The 15,894-nt window shown below is 54.4% G+C and overlaps 2 protein-coding genes and 1 pseudogene across 2 annotated transcripts; all 3 read left to right on the top strand.

Annotated features, from left to right (window-relative positions):
* Positions 1–1,831: 1,831 nt before the first annotated feature.
* On the top strand, positions 1,832–3,258 carry LOC107536729 (ADP/ATP translocase 3 pseudogene; annotated as a pseudogene).
* A 1,037-nt stretch (positions 3,259–4,295) lies between these two features.
* NANOS2 (nanos C2HC-type zinc finger 2) lies at positions 4,296–4,712 on the top strand. The gene has a single exon (XM_016212612.2). The coding sequence runs from the start codon at positions 4,296–4,298 to the stop codon at positions 4,710–4,712; it is 417 nt and encodes a 138-aa protein (XP_016068098.2).
* Positions 4,713–9,009: 4,297 nt separating this feature from the next.
* Positions 9,010–15,852, top strand: MYPOP (Myb related transcription factor, partner of profilin). Its single transcript, XM_016212542.2, has 2 exons — positions 9,010–9,538; positions 14,559–15,852. The coding sequence occupies exons 1-2, from the start codon at positions 9,043–9,045 to the stop codon at positions 15,242–15,244; spliced, it is 1,182 nt and encodes a 393-aa protein (XP_016068028.2). The 5' UTR covers positions 9,010–9,042; the 3' UTR covers positions 15,245–15,852.
* Positions 15,853–15,894: the final 42 nt, after the last annotated feature.

Raw genomic sequence — 15,894 nt, 5'->3', positions numbered from 1 at the left:
CACAGATGAATAACTTAACCTCTCTGAGCATCAGTTGCAAATCAGGAATAATAAAGTACTTAACTCAAGGAAGCTATGAGGGTTCAATGACCTGAGGTCATAAAAGGCCTTGTAGGAACCACCTCACTCTGCCCTCGCTGGCACAGTCCATAGGGAGAGAGAGACCCATCCCCAGTCCGTGATGACTCAGAGTGGACAGGGCTGGGATGTGGTCACCCATAGAATTCGACTGACGAAGCCTGAAGGTCAGAGGGCTTCCTGAAGGAGGATACATTAGAGCTGGACACCGTAAGCACTAAAGACATAGGAATCACCCATGGGAAAGATGTATCATTAGTCTACGGGCATTTAGAGCAAGGAAATATAACACGGCCTGGAGAGTCAGACTCACAGGTTACCAGTGAGGCCAGACATCAGACAAGCACTATCTGAATCATTACTTCAAAAGGAAATTACAAAAAGCTGGGAAGTCATATCACAAGAAGACCTTTCCTGTGACATTCACACATTCCTCAGAGACAATACACCCATTCAATAAGCATTTATTAAGCTCTTTCTAAGACATGACTGACATAGTGTCTGCCTTCGGGGAGTTCTCCACACTTTGGTCCCCGACCAGACGGAGAATGTGAGCTGACGGTGACAACCCCACTACTCCTATTCAATAAGCAGCAACCAGAGGAGTATCCTAAAATGTATTTCTCGTATGTCCCATCCCTACTTATACCCTTCCGTGGCTCCCTGTTTCTCTGGAGGCAAAGACCAACAGGCTGACCTTGGCGTACATCACTGGTTGTTAACACCGTGAGACCTTACACCCACTTTATATAGCGTTTCGAAATGCCCCTTTAGTATTCTGAAATTAAACTCATAGATAATATGGCCCACCAGCACCAATTTTATTTTCAAAAATGTATAGCATGTCCTAACTGAACTAACCACGATGGAGAAATTTACAATAAATTAATAATCTACTTTTGTATATAAATGGTCAGGAAGGGCTGCTCTAAAAAAAAATTCATTGGCACTCGGGAGGCAGCCAATCGATGTTTCTCTCTCCCTCTCTCTTCCTCTCTCTCTAAAAAAAATCTCACCCAGATACGGGCGTCGAGGTGGAGACTCAACGTGAATGAATAAGAAAAAGCTGTGTGTTGTTTGGACAATGACGACAATCAGCACTGCCTGAGGTAACGTGGCTTCTAGAAATAGTGAGTAACTGGCTAAAATTCCCGGCAAAGCGGAGAACAGGAGGCCGCAGAGTGCAAGCTGAATTCCAGGAAGCCTTATAATACTGCAGACGCACAGGGCGCGCACGTGAAACCACCCGGCCTGCGCTCAGCTCCTCATCAATGCGTTTTCTGCCTACCTGCGTGTCCAGTGGGACACTGGGAAGTTAAACGGGGCCGGGGACAGATCTTGGTCATGTGGACTGTTGAGATATCTGGCATCCCTGGTCCCTGTCCACTAAAGCCAGTCACACCTCCCATTGCTGGGACAAACCCAAAATGTCCCCACCATTTCCAAAACATCCCCAGAGGGGGGCCCACGGTCCCATGGCATCCAGCCTCTGCACACCAGGCTAGCCTCGCCTAGGGGCCCTCTGTGCTGGCCACCCCAGCCTCCTTGCTGTCCCCAAGCTTCAGGCCTCCATATCTTGTGTTCCTCTTCCTGGAAGATTCTTCTTTGTGGTCTCAGCTTCCAGGTCACCTCCCCGGCCCCGCCTCTCTCAGAGCCCCTCCGCATGTAACCAGGCGTTTACCGGCTATTGTTTTCTCATTTGCCGCTGTTCCCAGGATGGACCGGTTGCTCATGAAACAGGCACAGGGTCGCCATGGCGACTGTTGAGTTTCCCGTGCCCAACACAGGGGGCCTCGATGACAGTGGGTGGTCAAGGTGACCACTACAGATCATTGGTGGAGGGAAAATTCCTGGAAGTGACATGGCCTGGAGGCAAGGCTCCTGCTTGGTCTTGAGGTCAGGAAAGATTGGAACAATGCCCAGGGCCAAGGCGGGGCATTCTAGTGTGACTGTGCCCTGCCCAGGTCCTCTGCTGCTTCTAAGATAGATTCCCAGTGTTTCTGGACCCCGGGGCCTGCTGTGAATCCCAACTCTATCATTTCCCTACTGTGTGACCTTGAGTAGATTCATTAACCTCTCTGAGGCTTACATTGGAAATGATAGTGCCTGCGTCCTTGGAGGGTTATGAGGTTCAAATCATGTTTATAAAACACTGAACCCCTTTGGGTCCTGGCAGGGACAGTGCTGAGCCAGCAGCACCCACCCTCTGGGTCTCTGAGCCTCCACTCCATTCTGCGCCCTTTGCGCCACCAAGACAAAATAGGTCACCTCCTTTGCCAAGGACCTCCTGGCCTGAGGCATTGCCGCCACCATCTCCAGGAGCAACATACCAACAAGCAGGTCGCACTGACAAGCATACACGGACATCGGGGGCTGCATCGTGCGCGTTCCCAAGGAGCAGGCCGTGCTGTCATTCTGGGGATGGCAGCCTGACCAATGTCATCCGCTACTTCCCCATGCGAGCGCTCAACTTCTTTAAGGAAAAGTACAAGCAGGTCTCCCTGGGGGGCGTGTCCTTGTTCTCGCAGTTCTGGGGGTATTTTGCTGGCAACCTGGTCTCAGGCGGTGCCACCAAAGCCACCTCCCTCTGTTTCATCTACCTCCTGGATTTCACCAGAACCCATCTGGCAGCCGATGGGAGGAAACCTGGAACCAAGCAGGAGTTCAAGGGCCTGGGAGATTGTCTGGTGAAAATCACCAAATCTGACAGCATCTGGGACCTGTACCAGGGCTGCAACGTCTCGGTGCAGGGCATTGTCCACCGGGCGTACTATGGCCAAAGGCATGTTCCCAAACCCCCCAAAAAAGAACACCACATCCGGGTGAGCTGGCTGAAAGCCCAGACAGTGATGGCCGTGGCGGGCCTGTCTCCTACTCCATCGACACCCTGTGGAGGCGGGTGATGATGCAGGTACAGGGGGGTCGCAGCTGCTGGAGGGAGATCTTCAAGGACAGAGGGGCAAAGCCTTCTTCAAGGGCACCTGGCCCAGCGTCCCCAGGGGCATGGGCAGCGCCTTTTTGCTGGTCCCCTAGGAGGAGCTGAAGAAAGTCATCGAGGTGTGTCCCTCGCCTAGGCACTGGGACCAGGAGAGCCACACAGAATACTTCACCATTACGGACCAGAAATTCCAGTGTTCTTCCAGGAATTCCAATGTTCTTGCCCAGCCAGAGCGTGTGTAGAGCACTGGGGAGGGCTCTAGAACGGGCTCATTGTGATCACGGCCACAGGCACCCTCATTCCATGCACTGATTGGGGGAAGGGGAACCCTGCCGTCCTCCTGGGTCCACAGGCAGGGCTGCTCCACACAGGCCTGGAGCTGCATTTAGTGTTTATTTAAAGGAAATCGTGTCACCTGTTTGTATTAAGCATTGTCCTCTTTGCACAGCTGAATATTTGTGCTTACGTTCTCTGCTGGACATAATTCTGCTACAATTAAAACGAGACACAGACTCAAAAAAAAAAAATCACCCCAAAAAACCATTGAACATGGTAGTATGCCCTCAATAAATATTTGCTGAATAAGTGGCTTCTAGTTCAGGACTTAAGAAATGAGGTGTTAATTTTAAGAAAGGTAAGGGAGCACTGGCTTCAGAGTCTCATAAACCTGGGTTAGGGCCCCAGCTCTGTCACTGGCAGGCTGTGTGTCGCTGGGCCAATGAGTTTCCCTCTTTGAGCTTCAAATGTCTGTCCATCACATGGGGTCATAGCTGTGTCCCCCATGTGGAGTTGCCATGAGGGTTAAATGAGATCATGTAGGTAACTGTGCAGCAGTGTCCGGCTCATGGTCAGGGGATGTTACTATTATTAGGAATGGCTCCGAGGTATACGGAGGGAGCAGGCCCCAGCCTTGGAATAAGGGACAAGGGGGGTGAGGGACATTTGCTTTATTGAATGGATAGGGGAACTGAGCCCCAGGGAGAGGCAGGGTCTTTCCGGAAGTCACAGAGCAGCTTGGAGGCAGAGCCAGGACCAGAGAGAGACCTGAGGAATGGCTGCCTTCCTGGTCTCCGATCTCCGTGGGCGATTAACGACAGAAAGGAGTCATGGGCAGGGAGTGGGCCCTTTAAATCCTAAGCTCCACCTTTGCTTAGAAGGGTCTTTGGGGAGTATAAAAGGGGGTGCAATTCCTCTCTGCTCCAGAAAACCACCCGCTGCTCCTGCCCCCGGCCCCCAGCCCCGGCCTCTCCCCAGCCACCCACCATCCTCTCCGGGCACCATGCAGCTGCCACCCTTCGACATGTGGAAAGACTACTTCAACCTGAGCCAGGTGGTGTTGGCACTGATCCAGAGTCGGGGGCAAAGGCTGGAGGCCCAAGGTATTGGGGAGCCAAGACCTGAGTCCGAGCTGGGTCAGGATCCGGGGCTGGGAGGGTCGGGGGCCAGCGGGGGCCCAGCCACCCTGTGCAACTTCTGCAAGCACAACGGAGAATCGCGCCACGTCTACTCCTCACACCAGCTGAAGACTCCAGAGGGTGTGGTGGTGTGTCCCATCCTGCGGCACTACGTGTGTCCCCTGTGCGGGGCCACTGGTGGCCAGGCCCACACGCTCAAGTATTGCCCGCTCAATGGTGGCCAGCAGTCTCTCTACCGCCGCAGTGGGCGCAATTCAGCTGGCCGCAAGGTCAAGCGCTGAGGACCGGGAGGTGCACCTCCCTGCACCCCAACCATCCTGGTTAAGTCCCTACTAAGTTCCTGGACCCTCTCCACCACTCACCCAGCCCTTTGGAACTTCTGGTCCCCAGATCTGCAGCCCCGATGGATCCTGAAACAACAGTGGCTGCTGGGGAGCCAGGCCGGCCCAGCCCCTGGGACCTCTCAGCCTTGAGGGTTGTGTCCTGCGGGCGTCTGTGGGTTCTTGGTGCAGCAGGACCTCTGTGCCTTGGATCACATGGCCCTGTGACTCCTTCTGGGCCACAGTTCATGGATCTTTAGTCCTTCTGGAGCTGGCTGGAGACACCAGCCCTGCCCCTTTGACTTCCCAGCCCATGGGCTCCATTCCTTGTGGAATTCTTGGATCCTGGGACCTACAGGGCCCCGCCGAGCTCTCCCGGGCCAGCCGGAGTGAACAAACCTGGCTTGGACCCGCAGGCCAAGAACTTCAAGATGGAACTGTGACTTGAGACCAGCCTTGTCCGCCTTCTTCAGCCACTTAAACCTGCAGAGCCCTGGTTTCACGGGAACCACAGGGACCCCTCCCTCCCTGCCCCCAGCAGCCCATCCATCAGAACCTGGGGGAGGGAGGGGACGCACTGCAGGACACTGTGTCTCCGCAGGCTCGTCTGGGGGTGGAGAGCCCTGAGGTGGGCTGACACCCTCCAGCTCCCCTTGGTTGTAGTTCCTGTTGGTAGTTGTGCATTCGTTTTACTGCGCCCCTGCCCGCGACCGCAAATCAGGGATGGGTCCTTTCCCCAGCGAGAGGCTGGCGGCGGCTTTCCGCCACCTCCCGCCCACCCCTGGCGAAGCCCGAGAGTGTGCTTAGAGGTGGCTTTTTTCCTCCCGTTTTTAACAGTTAAGTCAACGAAAGTGCCCGGATGGGAATGGCAACTGCCTAGCGTTTATTTTAAGGGGCGAAGTGGAGCCCCAGTCAGATTTTAAGTTGTTTTTGGCTCAGGGCCGGGCCCACGTATTGCCGTCTGGTAAATAAAGAGCGTTTCTGGTTGTCTTTGAAATTGCTCTGTTTGTATCTTCTCCCCTGGCCCACGCGCCCCAGCCGCGCCCCAGCCTCCGCTGACGGGGGGAGGGGGCCCCCCCGCACCTGCCCCAACACCTGGGAAGTGGGAGGCGGAGGGGGGGTCTTGGGTTCCTCTCAGGATGTGCCCCTCAGATATCCTCCCACACAGGTCACCTGTGGACTGGCCCTCCAGTTCCAGCTTCCACCTTGACCCCGGATTCCCCTTCCACGTTCTTCTGGCTCTTTCCAGGGGTCCCCCTCCTGCCCTGCTAGACCACACGTCTTCCAGGACCAACTTTACGGTAATACTTTTTAAAAAAATCCTCACCCCGGGATATTTTTCCATTGCTCTTTCAGTGCGAGAGGGGGAGAGAGAAACATCAATGTGAGAGACACATCCATTGGTTGCCTCCCGCATGTGCCCTGATAGGGGCCAGGGATCGAGCCTGCAACTGAAGTACATGCCCTTGACTGGGAATCGAACCTGGGACTCTTCAGTCCGCAGGCCGACTGAGCCAAACCGGCCAGGGCAGTTTGCTAGTTTAATAAAGGGACTCAAGTGTGGCAAAGTGTGGGCAGCAGTTACAGAAAGCAGCCAGTACACTCGCTACGAGAGACCTGGATGGAGAAGTGAGAGTAGAAGATGCTGAGGTCATTCTGGGGTGTGGGGGACATGAAGCGCCTGCAGACACAGGTGGAGCGTCCAGGAGGCTCACCTTTGCTTCTGGCAGCTCCATCCTTCAGGCTAAAGACACTGGAGTCACCCTTGACTTATGTCTTCCTCTCACTTCCTATATCAAATTCCATTTCACGTCACCTTCACAGCTACCACCGCGGTTGAAGCCACCATCACCTGAACCACTGTAGTGGCCTCTTCAGTGGGCTCCCTAAAGTCAGGTCCCCAGAGGAAGCTTATTAAAACCAGAATCAAATCAAGTCCTTCCCCAGCGCAAGGCCCTCCCATGGCTCTCATCTCATGTAGAGGAAAGGCCGAAATCCTTACAGTGACCCACAAGACCCTGCACCATCTGGCTCCCCACCCTGCCCATCCCTGGCTCCCTCCATCCCCACTGCCTTCTAGATGTCCCTGGAACACAAGCAAAGTCCTGCCCCTCGCTGCTCTTGCTCCCTCACCTGCTTCACCTCCCTCCTCAAATGTCGGTCTTGGGGGCCTCCCCTAGCTACCTTATTTTTAAATTACACATACACACCATACTCCACAACCCCTTTTCCTTCCATTTTCTTTCCTTTTTTTTGTTTGTTAATCCTCACCTGAGGATATTTTTCCACTGATTTTTAGAGAGAGTGGAAAAGAGGGAGAGGGGAAAGAGACACACACACATCCTGCAACCCAGGTACCTGGCCCTTGATCAGGCGATGTAACCACTGAGCACACCAGTCAGGGCTGCCCCCCTTTTTCTTCATAATACTTATCACCTTCTCACTTATATATCATTTATTTTGTTGATTGTCTGATTCTCCCAAGTAAAAAGTGAGCTCCATGAAGGTATAGATCGTCTTTTTGTCTTTTGTTTTCACTGCCCCTGGAACTGTGTAGACGCACAATAAGTATTTGTTGAGTGGATGAAGCACCGTTTGTGGAATGACCTTGAGGACTCCTGAAGGATTCTAAACTACAAATTTCTTTCGTCTGGCCTTCCAGCTCCCCCAACCCGTGTTCTGGAGGCATTCCTGCTTCCATGCACTTGCTTAAGTCATGCCCGCACCAGGATTACCCTCCCTAGCCCAGGGGCTTTCGCTCTGGTCTCCCTTCCATGCCTCAGGATGTAAATGCGTGGACTGGGGACGGAGGAGGGGGGTGCTGGGCATGGTTGGAAGGGTTATGCGTCGCCATAGTTAATAAACCCGCCTGAGGCGGAATATTCCCAGGGCGCCCCGCCCCGACGGGTCATAGGTGGTTTGCAGATCGCGAGCAGCCCCGTGCAGGGGCGGGTATAAGGGGGCGACAACCGGGTTTTTCTTACGACCCACTCCCGCCCACCCACGCAGTTGTCATGGAAACGAAGCGCATCCCTTTAGCGCCGCATTCCTTCCCTTTCTCCAAGAAAAAAACCCATATGCATAGTTGTTGAGTTGGGTGGGCTGAAAGGCTACCCGAAAGGCGGGGACGCCGCAAGCTCCCAGCCCCCCCCCCATCTCTCCCGCCTCCTCCCAGGATTTCTACGCCTGCGCGGCGAGGCGGCCGGGTACCACGGCCAGAGGCGAGCGGCGCGCATGCGTGAGACAGGGTTTTGCGCGTGCGCCGCTAAGGCACCTGGAGGCTGCGGCCCGCGGGCCCGGGCCGGTGGAGGGCGGTTCTGCGCTTGCTACATGGGAGGGGCGTGAAAGCCGGGCGGTAAGGGCGTTGGGGACCGACTGGCGCCTGGTGCGCCTGCGCCACCGCGCTCCGGGAGGCGGGAGGCGGGGTCCAGAGGGGGGTGGGGGACGGAGAGAGGCGGGGGGGAGGGTAGAGGCCTCAGAAGCCCGAGCCTTGACCGACGGGCAGGCGGGGGCTGCGGCGGCGCCGGTGAGTGACCCGCGGCCCGGTTCGGTCCCCACCCTCCGCGACCCTCACTCTTCCAGGAGTCCCCCCTAGCTTCCCCTCCTAATCCCAGACCCCCATTACCCTCACAGGTCCCCTTAATTTCTGGCATCCCCAGAGCCCCTGCTATCCGTGCAGACCCTGATTCCTAACATTTTATCGTCCCAGCTCCTCTGCCCTAGGAGTCCCCAACTCACCATTATCCCTGCACATCCCTTCTGAGGGCCCCTTCTCATAAAGGGCTTACAGACGTCCCGTTTGCCCGGAACCCCCAGAGCGCAGAGCGCTCCTCTGCTCCAGAGCCCCCCTTCTGCTGCGTCTCCCCTTCAGCATCTCTTACCCCCATCGCCCCCATGCTTTTTCGACCTGCAAGACACCCCTATTCCCTTTCCAGTTCTTCTATGCCCCCATTCTCCTCTAACTCCTGCAGACACCCCCCCTTTCCGCTTTTCATTTCCCTTCACCCCTTCAGACCCTCCCCCAATTTCCATCAACTCCTCGGTTGGGCACTTTCGCCTCACAGGCTGGAGGGGAGCGCTCCACGGGCGTCAGCTATTATTAAGCATTCTGACTGCCCCCCACAGCCCCTGGCCGGTCCCTGCCCCCATCCCTGGCCCTGGGAACTTAGGAGCCGGGGTGGGGCTGGCGCCGTGGGGACGCGGAGCCCCCCGCCAGCGCGGTGCGCCCTGTGCCCGCAGCGCCGGCGCCCCCCATGCGCCAGGCAGCCGGACGGCGGCGTCGGGGGGCGCCATGGCCTCCGCGGCGGGCGAAACGGAAGAGACCACCCGGCTGCGCAAGCCGCGCTTCTCGTTCGAAGAGAACCAGATCCTGATCCGGGAGGTGCGCGCCCACTACCCGCAGCTCTATGGCGCGCAGAGCCGTCGGGTGAGCGTGGCGGAGCGGCGGCGTGTGTGGGACGGCATCGCAGCCAAGATCAACGGCATCACCAGCTGGAAGCGCACTGGCCAGGAGGTACAGAAGCGCTGGAACGACTTCAAGCGCCGCACCAAGGAGAAGCTGGCCCGCGTGCCGCACTCCACACAGGGTGCTGGGGCCACCTCCGAGGACGCCTTCTCTGCCGAGGAGGAGACCATTTTTGCCATCCTCGGGCCAGGTGTGGCGGGGCCAGGAGCTGGTGCAGGGGCTGAGCAGCCCCCTGCAGCTGCCTCCTCACAGCCACTGGCCCCCAGTGCTTGCGCCCAACGCTACGTGTTGTCAGACGACCGCAGGGAAGACCGCAGGGCAGGTGAGTTCCCTCACCATCACCTGAGCAGGAGCAGTCACAGAGTCTGTTGTGTGTCCCACACTGGTCCAAGCCCTTTACATCGCTCGTCAAATTCTCACTGCAACCCTGTTAGGTGGATGCTGTCATCCCAATTTTAAACCTGGGGAAACTGAGGCTCAGAAAAGTGAAATGACTTGCCTAGGGTCCCACAGCTAATGACTGTAATAGTCAGAAACAGAACCCAGACCTAGGAGGCCTGGCCCCAGAGTCCCCACCCGCAGTCATCATCAGCTCAGGCAGCATTTCCTTAAACGACTTGTAGGGTAGTGACTCCGGAGGCACACTGGGCTCCAGTTACAGCTTTGCACTCAGCTGTGTCATTTTGGGTAAGTTACTGCAGATCAGTTTCTGCACCTGTAAAATGGGGATAAAAAGTAGTTGCCACCCAAAAGTTGTTGTGAAGATTAAGTGAATTAATCTGCACAAATTGCTTAGTACATGGCCTCCTGAACACCCGTTATTAGCTCTTGATATAATTGCCAATGCTGTGAGGTATGAACTATTTCACCATTTTATAAATCAGTTTCGTAGAGGTTCGGTAACTCTCCCAAGGTCATGCCCCGAGTAGAGGAGGTGTAGAGAGCTGAGTACAAGACTTTCCACTCAGCCTTGACTCCGGGTTATTATTTCTTCTACAGCTACTCCCCAGGCACCTGCCCTATGTTGGGGACACATTAAAGGTCAGACTTTGGACTTTATCTTGAGGGCATCTGGGAGTTATGAAAGTGTCTTAAGCAAGAGAAAGACACAATCACCTGGATCCTTGTTCTTAGTGTGAATCAAACCTCGGTGTTTTATCTGTGACTGAGACATCCTCAGTCCTGCCCTCCTGGGATTCACAGTCCAGTGGGGAAGGCAGACTCATACATAGACAGTAATGATTGAGAGGGGGCAGCTGACACAGCCTGGGAGGTCAAGGAGGGCTTCCTGGAGGAGGAGAAATCAGAGCTGAGACACAGAGTGAGGATGAAGAGTTCGGAAAATGTTCCTGGTAGAAGGAACAGCATGTGCAGTGGCTAGGAAATAAGAAAACTTGACCAGTTTAGAAAACTGAAGTTTCCCAGTTAAGAGGGAGAGTGGAAAGACTGAAGAAAGGAAATGTTTTGAGATGAGGTTTGAGAAATCCGCAAAGACGAGACCATGCAGGGCCTTTAGGCTGAAGTGAGGAGTTTGAATGTTTCCTTACGTGCTGTGGGGAGCCACTGAAGGGTTTTGAGAAAGGAAGGGACATGATCAAACAAAACAGTTCAGGGTCATGTGATTCAAAGAGGTTCCTTCACCCACCCAAGGTCACACAGCAAGTAAGCAGAGTTGAAACTGGAATACAGGTTGTGTTCAACTCACAGTCCATGCACTTAGCAATGGGGCTAGATTGCCCGGCAATAACAATTAATATTGACTGAAAGTTCATGAGCATGCCAGAATTAGGGCACATGTGGCTTGTAAGTGAAGGTCAGACTTTGGACTTTATCTTGAGGGCATTTAGAAGTCATGAAAGTGTCTTAAAACAGGAGACACAGTCACTTGGGACCCTTGTTCTCAGTGTGAGTTAAAATTCAGTGTTTCCACTTGTAAAATGGCCCCATTGAACTGGAACAGACATGGCAAACTTGTTTTTTCAAAAGCCATGCAACCCCTTTATTTATCCATTCATTCACTGAACAAATATTTATTGAGCACCTATTCTGAGGCAGGCTGGGAATACTGTGCAGAAAGACAATTTTCTTTCCCTAATGAAGCTGACACTCTAGTTATGGGAGATAGTCCACAAACAACCCAAAACGGATCATATAAGAACTAAGACGAAAAATAAAGCATTAAGAGGCTAGTGAGTGATGGCAGGAGGGCTTTAGACAGGGTAGTAAAGGACAGCTTCTCTGGGGAGGTAAAATTTGAACAGAGACCTGAAGATAGAGATAGAGCCAAGTGGATGGATATCTGAGGCAAGAACACTCCATCCAGCTAGAGGAAATAGCACATGCAAAGGCCCTGAGGCAAGAATGTGCTTAAAGCATCCTTGATTAGAATCTGACACAGAAGACCTGCTGGAGAGAGAGCTAAGGACCATTTCTCTCTGACCTAATGTTTGAAAGAACAGTAACAATAACAAATGGAGAATTTGCTGTGTACCAGGCACTTAAGCCTGTGCCCAAGGTGATTCAGTGACACCCAGTAATGGCCCTCAGGTAGATGATCTGTCATTGGGTCCCCTGGTCCCAGGCACTCATGCACATCCATTTATAGGTCAGGAAACTGAGGCTCAAAGTTTGCAAATAGGATTTTTTTAAAATATGTTTTTATTGATTTCAGAGAGAGGAAGGGAGAGGGGGAGAGAGAGATAGAAACATCAATGATGAAAGAGTCATTGATCGGCTGCCTCCTGCACGCAACCTACTGAGGATCAAGCCTGCAACTTGGGCATGTGCCCTGGCCCGAAATCCAACCATGACCTCCTGGTTCATGGGTCGACACTCAACCACTGAGCAACACCGGCTAGGCTGCGAATAGGATTTTAACTCTTGTGTGATGGCCCCTCCATGACCCCAGTGAGCCCTGTGAGCATGGCAAGAGGGCCACTTTCTGTTCCTTGTACTCAGTAGATGAAAAGCCATATTTTCAAGTGTCTGTGGTTCTCGTGCCCCTTTTGAGTGAGACTCACCACCCTCAGGCCCACATCCCCTGCCCAGGGAGTGGTTAGAAGTGTAGGCTCTGGAGCTTACCTGGGTTCAAATCCCTCTTCTACCATTCAGCAGCTCTGTGATGCCTCTCTGGGCCTCAGTTACCTTATCTGTAAGATGGGCTGATAATAGCGCCTACCCCAGAACATGGCTGAGAGGACTCTGAAGTAACACAGGAGGAGAGCTTAGCCGCTTTACCTAGGGCCTGGCTAGGAAAGTGTCCAACAACTATTAGCTGTGGTCGTCGACTCTCTCCCAGCAGGCTGGACCCCCAGCATTCAGGGTTGGAGGGGGCTGGCCTAGGAGCAGGTAGCAGCTTCCCTGAGGAAGGAACATTCGAGCTGGCCAAGGGGGTGGTGGAAGGGATGCCCTGTGTACTGGCCCTGAGGCCTGGCAGCCGCAGGGAGAGGCTGCACTGTCCCCTGTGGGTGCTAGGGAGCTTTGGGAGGGTTGCTGCAAGGACCTGGGGCCTGATGGCCCAATCGGTGCTGATTCCCTGGAAGCCATAGTTCTGTTTTTATTAAAGAAAACATGTTGTGCTGGATGTTACTCAGAGTGCTAGGTAAAGGGCAGTGAACAAAACAAATCCGTGCCTGATGGAGTGACATCAGGAGGAGACAGACACACATTGGGATCCCAAGCCAGGTGGAGATCAGTGTGATGAATCAGGTAGGGTTAGGAGAGCAAAGGACCAGGGACGGGAGCTACTTAAAACGGAGGGTCAAGGAACATCTTCCCAAGGAGGCAACCTACAAGCAGAGGCCTGAGGGTAGGGAGGAGCCAGGCAAGTGTCTGGGGAAAGATTTTTCCAGGACAAGGGAATAGCAAATGCAAAGACCCTGATGCAGGAGCCTAAGGGGTTTGAGGCCAAGGTGGTGGCACCAAGTGAAGGAGGTAGAGGGAGGGAGATGAGGTCAGGGAGGCGGTGGAGGCAGATCATGCAGAACCTCGGGGTCTTTGAGGATTTTGCTTTTTCTGAGCGAGATGAGAGCTGCAAGAAGGCTTTTGAGCAGAGAAAGACAACATCTGACTTGTATTTTTTAACACCGTTCAGCTAGAATTCTCATACCATATAACCCACCCACTTCAAGTCTACAATTCAGTGGTTTTTAGTATGTTCACAGTGTGCAACCATCACCACAATCAATTTTAGATCATTTTCATCACTGCGCAAAGGAACCCTGCACCTCTTAGTGCCCCCCACCTCAGCCCCCATCTCCACCCAACCCTAGGCAACCACTAATTTACTTGCTGTCTCTGTAGATTTGCCTATTTTGGACATTTCTTATAAATGGATCATGTGATATGTAGTCCTTTGTGACTGGCTTTTCCTGCAGCATAACTGACGCGTATTTTAGTTGGACCCTTGAGGCTCTTGTGGAGAACGGACTGTGAGGGGCAAGGGTGGGAGCAGGAAGCCCAGTGAGGAGGCAACTGCCATAGTCCAGGTGGGAGATGATGGTTGGACCAGGGTAGGGGCCATGGAGGTAGACAAAAGAGGTTGGATGTTGGATTATCCATTTGAAGGCAGAGCTAATGGTATTTGTACATGGTCTTGAGAGAGAAAAAGAGTGAATGTTTTTGGTCCGAGCAGTTGGTAGGATGGAGCTGCCATCAGCCGAGATAGGGGTGGCTGGGGGAGGACAGGATGTAGAGGACCAGGAGCTCAGCTCTGGGCAAGTGAGCGAGAGGCATTATTAGATGATCAGGAGGGTATGCTGAGTCCACAGCTGCAGGGAGAGGTTCAGGCTGGGTCTGGAAATCTGGGAGCCGCTGCACGTGGACTGGGTTCAAGTTCATGGGCATGAATGAGATCCCAGGTGAGAGGAGACGGAGGAAGCCCCGCAGACCTGGGGTTGAACTGGTACAGACCAGAGCTGAGGCTGAAATCCAGTCAACCTGGTAGAAGACAGCCCCTACTCCCAGCCTCCAGAAGTGCCCCCTCCTGCTCCAGCTACCACACCTCTCTTCCCAGCCCTCTTGACCTCCCCGGGATCCAGCAAGGAGGCCTGAGAAGTATTGGGGAGGGGGGGGCTGAGTATCCAGATGGTTCAGAGCCTTCAGAATGTTGGCTTCACAATTAGTGGCGGACCCTGTTTCCACTAAGGCTGGCAGAGGCTTCCAGGTTATTGATAAATACATTGACGCTCTCCTCTGGGTCCGAAGGCTTCTATTACAAGGCACGATCTGACTTAAGTTTTTAAAAGATCGCTCTGGAGCCAAGGTGGATGGGAAGTGGAAAGGGGAAATCCAGACAGCATTGCAGGGTCACACACACCTTACCTACATCTCTCTCTCCACAGATATACCAGCCCACAGCAAGGGGGGCTCCAGCAGCCCGGAGCCCTGGGCCCGGCCCTCCTGCAATCCCCAGGAACGGGGCTGCCCACCGCCCAAGGAGCGTGAGTCCTCGCCCCCTCCAGCCCTGCAGACCATCCAGCTGCCCCGTCTGGCCTTGTCTCCACCACCTCCAGTCCCTCCACCTCCACCCCAGCAACCGCAGCAGGTCCAAGTGGCACCCTTGCCCCCCAGTCCTCCACCCCCTCCACTGCCTCTGCCCACACCCTCAGCCCCAGACCCCTCCCTGGACTTCCTGCGGGCGCAGCAGGAGACTGCCAATGCTATCAGGGAGCTGGCTGGCACCCTGCGGCAGGGTCTGACCAAACTGAGTGAGGCCCTAAGTGCCCTGCTGCCTCTTCTGCCTGGAACCTCTGTTGACCCACTGCCCCCACCTCCACCCCCACCCCCCAGGCCTGTCCTGCCTCCACCCACCCCCAAGGTGGAGATCACCCCAGAGCCTGTATCTCTGGTGGCTGCTGTTGTGGACCGGGCCCAAGTGGCAGCCAGGGGGGTAATCATCACCCCTAGAAGTGAGGAGGGCCCCCCCCAGCCACCCCCAGCCCCACTTTCTTCCCATGACTCCCCCCCACACAAGAGGAGGAAAGGTTTTCCTACACGGAAGAGGCGGGGGCGATGGAAATCTCCATGAAATCTATCATTGGGTTCCAGCTTGTCTACGCTCTTTCTGCCTGCAACTCCTCTCCCAGCTTAGCCCAGGGAGGAGGGCCATGCACCTTCCCCATGCCAGCTGCACTCTGGCTCCCGGCTGCAGGGGCGCGAGCACCCCACCTCCCTGTACTAGTTAGTGCCTGATTCACGGGGGCCTCATTGATGGACCCCCCCAGCCCTTTCTCCAGTACAGTGCTGTCTGCCTGGCTGCTTTCCTTAACCCTGACTTCTAAGCCATCACTTTTATGTTATTTATTATTGCCCTTTGTGGGCTGCAGAGGGAACCTCGCGGGTCTGCACATACCCCCTTCCCTAATCACTCCTGGTCTTGACTTGAAGAGAATTGAGCTGTGGGGGCCTCCCCACTTCCCCATTCCAGACTTTGGAGGGAGTGGGGGTTGCGAGACAAATCAGAACATGGATGACAATGAGGATACAGCAGTCTGTATCCTAGGGAGAGGGGGCGAGTTCTCACTGGGGGCACAGGTTGGGTCTTCTGCCTCCCATTGCAGTCTCTGACCTCTAGAGCTCAACCCCCTCCTTCTCAGTGGCAACAAGATATCAATAAACTTATTTTTAATACAATTACTCAAGGCTCTGGCTGAGACAGGCCTGGGATTCCAGCACCTA

This window comes from Miniopterus natalensis, chromosome 18, assembly GCF_054644295.1.
Source record: "Miniopterus natalensis isolate mMinNat1 chromosome 18, mMinNat1.hap1, whole genome shotgun sequence".
Classification (NCBI taxonomy): domain Eukaryota; kingdom Metazoa; phylum Chordata; class Mammalia; order Chiroptera; family Miniopteridae; genus Miniopterus; species Miniopterus natalensis.
Note: the sequence above shows the minus strand (reverse complement) of the source record. Positions and strands in the feature narration are given on the sequence as shown.